The sequence below is a fragment of the Raphanus sativus genome, chromosome 7 (assembly GCF_000801105.2).
Source record: "Raphanus sativus cultivar WK10039 chromosome 7, ASM80110v3, whole genome shotgun sequence".
In the NCBI taxonomy this organism is placed as follows: Eukaryota; Viridiplantae; Streptophyta; class Magnoliopsida; order Brassicales; family Brassicaceae; genus Raphanus; species Raphanus sativus.
In genome coordinates, this window is record NC_079517.1 from 23,623,833 (window position 1) to 23,631,131 (window position 7,299).

General features: G+C 41.2%; 1 protein-coding gene across 1 annotated transcript; it reads right to left on the reverse strand.

Annotated features, from left to right (window-relative positions):
* Positions 1 to 3,676: 3,676 nt before the first annotated feature.
* Positions 3,677 to 3,997, reverse strand: LOC130498110 (uncharacterized). Its single transcript, XM_056991469.1, has one exon. The coding sequence runs from the start codon at positions 3,995 to 3,997 to the stop codon at positions 3,677 to 3,679; it is 321 nt and encodes a 106-aa protein (XP_056847449.1).
* Between the last annotated feature and the right edge of the window lie 3,302 nt (positions 3,998 to 7,299).

The following is a 7,299-nucleotide window of genomic DNA, read 5'->3' on the forward strand; positions in this document are numbered from 1 at the left end:
CGGATAGGCCCTCGACTTCCGGACCCTTGTTCAAGGAGAAACCAGGGACCGACCCCTGCCTTAGGTCCGACCCCCTTGATCGGATCGACCCTTGAAGAAAAATAGAAGTTTTCCGCATAAGGGGAAACTTCCATTTTTACGATTATGGACGAGTTCTATTACTTGAAGCCGACATCTACGACTATAAAAGGGGAGCCCAAACCCTAGAATAAGGGATCGACTATTCTAGACTAGGAGGTTAGAGTTTAGGCGGCTAGAACTAAGGGTTCTCACACCCAAACTCATTGTATTCCCGATCAATACTCAATAAACATCTTCTAGTCTCGATTTCTCTTGCTTTCATACAAATTCTCTAGTGTTCTGTAGTACTAAAACAATACTACACAAAAATATCCTAACAACTTGCACTCGGGTCGCGTCGTGAGTGGCTTCTCTGTCCTCGGGTTCATCGTTGGTGGAGACGGGTCGGTGAGACGCTCGTTCACCATCGCGGGAGTGTTGAGCGAAGCCATAGGCCGAACCCTAGTTTGGGACCGCTTTCGCTTGTTACTGGTTTCACCGAGGGTCTGGTTTTCTTGTCGGAGGACAAGATTCTCCGCTTCCATCGCGTCTATCTTATCGGCGCTTTGCTGCAGCTGCTTGGAGTGTTCTCCAAGTTGATCTTTTAGGGTTTAAACTTCTAGAAGAAGTTCATGACCTCCAGGCGTGGTCTCTCGAGCTTTGTGAAGATCGGTGACTTGACTTTGAAGGATCTCGAGCCAGTTGAGGAGTTCGATCTCCCTCGGGGTCATCTCCGTTTGGTTAGTATCGTCCTCTAGTGCCATCGTCACGTAGTTGGATTACCCCCCTCCTTCTAGCGCCAACTAGTTATGGTATTTTTGTGTAGGGTCGTTTAAGTACTACGGAACACTAGGAGAATTGATATGAAAGCAAGAGATTAGACTAGAAGAGATGTTTTATTGAGTTATCGACTGGGACTACAACGTTCGATTGGTGTATGAACCTTAGTTCTAGCCGCCTAACCCTAATCTCTTAGTCTAGAAAAGTCGATCACTTGTTCTACGGTTTGGGCTCCCCTTTTATAGATGTAGACGTCGGTGTAGAGTAGTGGAACTCTTCCATAATCGGAAAAATGGAAGTTTCCCCTTAGGGGGAAAACTTCTATTTTGCTTCAAGGGTCGATCCGATCAAGGGGGTCGGACCTATGGCAGGGGTTGGTCCCTGGTTTCTTCTTGAGCAAGGGTCCGGAAGTCGAGGGCCTATCCGGAATCTGGAGAAAACTTATGTCTGGATATTTTTCCCCAACACTTGGGGCCTCCTCTTCCTTGTCCTGATAACAAGGTCCACATTGAATTTGCAATGTTCTTCTCCTTAGGGACCATTTTGAGTTTGGGGAGTGAAGGGTGTTTTGATCTTCAAGACCAAGCACTTCACCAATCTCTGTGAAAGACATGGAGTACACCTCCCTCAATCTTGAATTTTATCTCCCTCCATCCTTGCTGTGCATGCTTGGAAGTGTGAAAAGTTGCTTCCAGTGAAGCCAAGAATTGGCAAGAGACTTTTTGTAAGTAGGGTAAGCAACTGTGTAGAATCTTCCCACCTTCATGTGCTCAAGCATGGATTTAACATCATCCAAGTACATCTCTTTCAAGATCACCTTATCAAGAAATCTGGTAGGAATCCAACCAATACCATTCCTCAAGAGATCTACCAGTTCATCCTCATTAGGTATCTTGGACATGTTCCTCTTGTCATACTTTGATTTCTTAGGATCAGCATGCTCATGATCAGAAGACACCTCAGCCTCTTCACTTTCACTCTCTTCAACTATTGGCTTCTTGCCTTGCTTCTTTGCTCTAGCCCTTGCCAATTTCACTCCCATGGTGTGCTGATTAACGTTTTTTACACTCTCTTGCATGGGATCCAGTGCTTTCTTAGGTGGAGTCATAGCCATTGTAGTGGGAGCAAGTGCATGATCACCTTTTTTGTTGGTTTTCTCCAGAACAAGAGTTCCCACACTACTGCTTCTTGGCGTCTTAGCTCTCTTGGGAGGAGCCTGCTTGTTAGCACCATCAGTCACACTGTCATCAACAGCTAATCTCTATCCATCCCTCTTGGCTTGCTTGTGAGCACCATCAGCCACACTCTTATCAGCAACTACTCTCTTCCCATCTCTCTTAGTTTGCTTGTGAGCACCATCAGCCACACTCCTATCAACAACAGTTCGCTTCCCATCTCTCTTGGCTTGCGTTTTCTTCCTTAGCATTGCCAAAACTTGTTGTAGATGCTCCTCTTCTGAACCAGGCTGTGAACCCAAAGTTTTCCCAAACTGAGCAGTCTCTCTTGCTGCAAGCTCTTGCTTCTCAACTTCTATCTCAGCTTCGTTCTTTCTCCCCATTGGTACCTGTAATTTAAACCTTGGAGAAGAATGAGCCTAAGAAGGAAAGAAAAAAAAATTCAAGGAGAGAGATATGATCAAAAGCATAAGAGTGCATTCCTAAGGATCAACTACTCAAAAAAAAAGCATGAGGCAAAGAATGGGTTTTAAACTACCTTAGAGGATTCTCATGTTTTAAAAAAAAGTTTTTATTATTATTATATTTGTTTTATGAACAATGAGAATCTCCAAGTACCAAAACCCTTAATCAATCATTATCAAACTTGAAATCAGCCTCAAATGAAGTTCTCCAGCAACTTAGCATTCAATCTACCCCAAAAACAACCTAAAACAAGCACTTTGTGAAAAATCCCCAAATCTCATGAACCCCAATTTCTCGAAGTTCAAATTAATCTCAATTCCACAATGAAATCAACTACCCAACATGATATATAAACTTTCCCTAGTCTATTTTACAAGAATCTAGCAAGAAAAAGCTCAAATTTCAAGTTCAAATTTTTAGGGTTCATAAGAGTTACGAATTTGAACTTAAAGAACTCATACATTGCTATGGATGAAGGGAAATGAAGAAAAGATTCAAGGAAGTAGACTAAAGGGTGATTTGGTTGAGATTTGAGAAAGTTATGGTGTTTTTGGTTCTTGGAGGCTAGAGAGGATTTTGATGTGAGAAAGAAGATGAAATGAGGGAAGAGAGGGTGAATTAGGGTTTTAGAGGTGGTCTGGTTCGGGTCCGGGTCTGGTTGGATGTGTTTGGGTCGGGTTTAGGGGAAGAAACAATTATCTGGGTCGCAGCCGGGTCGAAGCACGGGTCAATGGAGCTATGTGGGTCGATGCGCGGATCTTGGCTGGGAAAGGTTCCCGACCGGGTAGCTCACCCCGGAATGACACACCCGGTCCATTCCATTATGAATTCCCGACCGGGTAGCTCACCCCGGACTGACACACCCTGTTTGTTCCATCATGCTTCTTTCTCTCGATTCGATCTGACCGGATTCCTCTTCCCGTTATGGCTTACCCGGTCCCTTATTCTTGGTTTAAGTTGGCTCAAACCCGACCGGGTATGCGATCCCGGTCCACCTTACCCGGTCCACTTGACCTCTCACTCTTTTCCAATTTTTTTAAACTCAGATCCCATGCCATCACTTTCGTATGGCCTCAACATCTTCCAAGGGACTTTAAAAAAGAAATCCTAAAGCAATATTTACAAGGATAACCATGGGACTTCCTCCCAAGTGAACTTGTTTAAAATCACTAGCTTGACTTTGCCTCTTTTTGAGATTAGGTAATGGAAGGATCAGAGAGTGGGGTTAATGTCCCATCCTCCTTTGGTATTCTGGCCATGTATTGCTTGATTCTTTGACCGATAACAACAAATTCCATTCCCTTCTTGTCCCATAGCACAACAGCTCCATATGGCCTCACTTTTTTAATCTTGTAAGGTCCCGTCCATCTAGACTTGAGCTTCCCGGGAAACAATTTCAGCTTAGAGTTGTAGAGTAGCGCTTGATCTCCAGCTTTGAACTCTCTCCTCAAGATATTCTTGTCATGAAAAGCCTTAGTCCTCTCCTTGTAGATCTTTGAGCTATCATAAGCATCCATCCTTATCTCATCAATTTCATGTAGCTGTAGGAGTCTCCTCTCATTTGCACTCTTGTAACAGCCCACATTGCCTTGTACTCAAGCTCCACAGGCAAGTGGCAAGGCTTTCCATACACAAGATTGAAGGGTGTGGTACCCAATGGGGTTTTGTAAGCTGTTCTATAGGCCCAAAGTGCATCATCAAGTTTATCTGACCAGTCCTTCCTCTTTGTGCCAACAATTTTCCCCAGGATGCCCTTGATTTGCCTATTGAGACCTCAACTTGGCCACTTGTTTGGGGATGATAAGGTGCTGCAACTTTGTGCTTGACCCCATTCTTCTTTAGGAGACCTTCAAGTAATTTGTTGATGAAGTTGATATGCTCTCAAATTACCCTATAGAGCCTTACTCTCTCAAATAAGAGGTTCAGCTGTAGTACTTATGGATCGAATCACGAGGAGCTAGGGAACCAATTAAATCTAATCAATAAATCAATCCTAGGTGAAGTTGGTTTTTATGATGAAATGTAAATGACAATCCTAAAATTAGCAAGGTAGTTGCTCTAACTAACAATATGATGGTTGTTTAAATGATAATGAAGAGTGCTAGACATAGGGCTATTATTCAAGAATGGAGTTTTATAATATCTATAAATGCCTAATAAATTGCTTGCATGATATTAAAGAACTCACCCGCTTAACACTCAGTGATGTCTTACTGGTTAAATAACTAGATCTCTGATCTCAACTGTCGTCTGTTGACCAGAAAAAGAGTCGATCGATATCCTTTAAAGATATCGAGCGATACACCTTTCGCAGCGCCGATCGATTGTCCAGTTGGGATATCGATCGACGGCTTCTAGAAATGCCTAGGCGCGAGATGATAATGAACACTAGGTCTCAAGGAGGGCGGTTAGCTCTTCTCCAAGGAGACAACTAGTTCAAACAGATAATTCGAGATATAAGGATCCTAGTGATCTATGCTCTAGTTAGCTACTCTTGAACAAGCATATGGTACAATCCATTTGATGAATATCACAACTTAGCAAATATATTTTGGGGCTAATCCCACAAACCTATTTAAACCCTAGATCTAACAAGTAGACTACTCAGACATATCTAAGCAATTCATAACACAACATAGGTAAAATAATTGCATTAGATAGAGAATAGAAAACAAATGGAGTTCAATCACAAATCTTTCAATGTTCTCTCCAATCTCTCAAAACATATAAAACTCTAGCTTTCTCTCACACTCTCTACTTGCTTTTCTCTCTGGTTGCAAAAGCTTGCTTTCTTTCTTGCTTTTCAAAGCTTGCCGTAAAAAACACTTAAGCAAGGTACTTAAGCATTTCCATTAGGTTAAAAACTCGTCAGGGGCAATCTCGTAATTTGTTGAAGTCTTGGTGAAGTAGTCGGCTAAACCATTTCGTCCTCGATATCGATCGACAACACTAGATGTGTATTGATCGATTATAATCTTCTAGTACGCGGATCTTCTCAGCTACATCGATCGACAACTCTGGATGAGTATCGATCGATTCTTCTCTAAATGTTGACTTCCGACTTGGTCTTAAATGGTCAACTCGGGTGTATTATCTCTTGTACTCAAAAATGCTCCAAAAGCATCACTTTATCACGAAACACTCCTGAACCTGAAAACATACCTAACAGGCTAAAAAACACATTAGTTATATAATAAAAATACTATTATACCATGGTAGAAAATGGGTGAAATACATGGTATATCAACTCCCCCAGACTTACTCCTTTGCTTGTCCTCAAGCAAAAACTCAGTAGTCTTTGGAAAAGGTTTGAAAACAGTAGGGACTCAAAGATTCAAAACATTGAAGTCATCACTCTATGGGTTTGCAATTAATATCTAAACATCCTAATCACATAAGTTCATTATGCATTATCCTAGCTTAGCAACTAAATTCATCTAGTCCACAACATAGCAAATCTCATCTGACATTCCCCTCTACTAACCTCAATTCTTAACATATAATAAAAGTGCAGGCTTTACCTTGGGAGTATCGATCAAATGACACATGGATTCAACTCAAACAAGTATCTGAACACACATGTAGTCTTCTCTGATCCTTTTCTCCCCTCATCTCTCTTCTCTGGATCTTTTATTAGTTTCAATTTCAATAGGTTTTGATGCCACAAAGTTCATCTAGTCTATCTCATTGACATTTGCATTTGTAACTCATACATTTTGACAAAGTGTAGCGAATAATGGGGTCTCAGGTAATTTACCGATCCCTCGTTTCCACAATGTGTGATCATCCCTGAGATTTAGAATAATGGAGTCGCAGGAGACACTCCTACCCCTCTGCCTCTCAAGAAATCATTTCAATCTTTTATAACATAAACTTAGATCTTTGAGATGCCGAAGAGAGAGAAGGAAGGGAACCAGAAACACACAGACTTTTAACCTTCCAGACTTGTAAGAGGATTTCGATCCAGTAATTACCAAGCCCCAAGACAAGCAAATAAGGTCAGTATTACTGTTTGAGGTCAGCATTGGTTCCTTCAAACAATCTCAGCTATTGTATATAGGTGACAGGTTGATCCACTTTAGCATATTTAGTACTATCTGCAATAAGTAAATCTAGAATGGTGCTAAAGAGTGGTTAGATAATCAAGTATAAATCAATATCAATGTCCCCATTTTAGTACTTATGCGAAAAATAATTTTGAAAACATTTTTAATAAAAACCAAAATAAAAACACATATTAGTAAACATCCCCCCCATACTTAAGTTACATTGTCTCAGTGTAACACAGCCGGAGTGAAGTGAAGAAATAAATCATAAGTACTTAATTGAACAAGATAGAACGACTAAACCTGACCACGGTGGTGTCAATCGATACATATACGTCGATCGTTAGTGATGGTCGTGTGGTGTCGAGCGATGCGACTTGATTGTGTTGGTCGACAGAATCATCATTCTACTTGGATCTTTAAAATCTGCAAAAATAAATGCGAAAAATAAATGTAAAAATGTGAAAATAACTTAAAAAGAAAATAAAACCTAATAGTGGGTTGCCTCCCACTCAGCGCTTTGTTATAGTCATTTATCTTGACTTTCGTGGTGTGTGACTCAGTTGGTGCATAAACTGCTACTTGTTGGACAACAAGCATCAATTTCGTGTCTCCTCCTATCAAACCATGTAGCAATGAAGCTTCATGTGGCATCATCGCTTCTGAGCTGTTTCTCATCCATCTTGAGGACTGCATGTGTGAGGTTCCTCATAGTTCTTTCAATTGATTCGATGCTGCAAACATTCCTGTAAACGGTGTTGTAGGAGTATTCT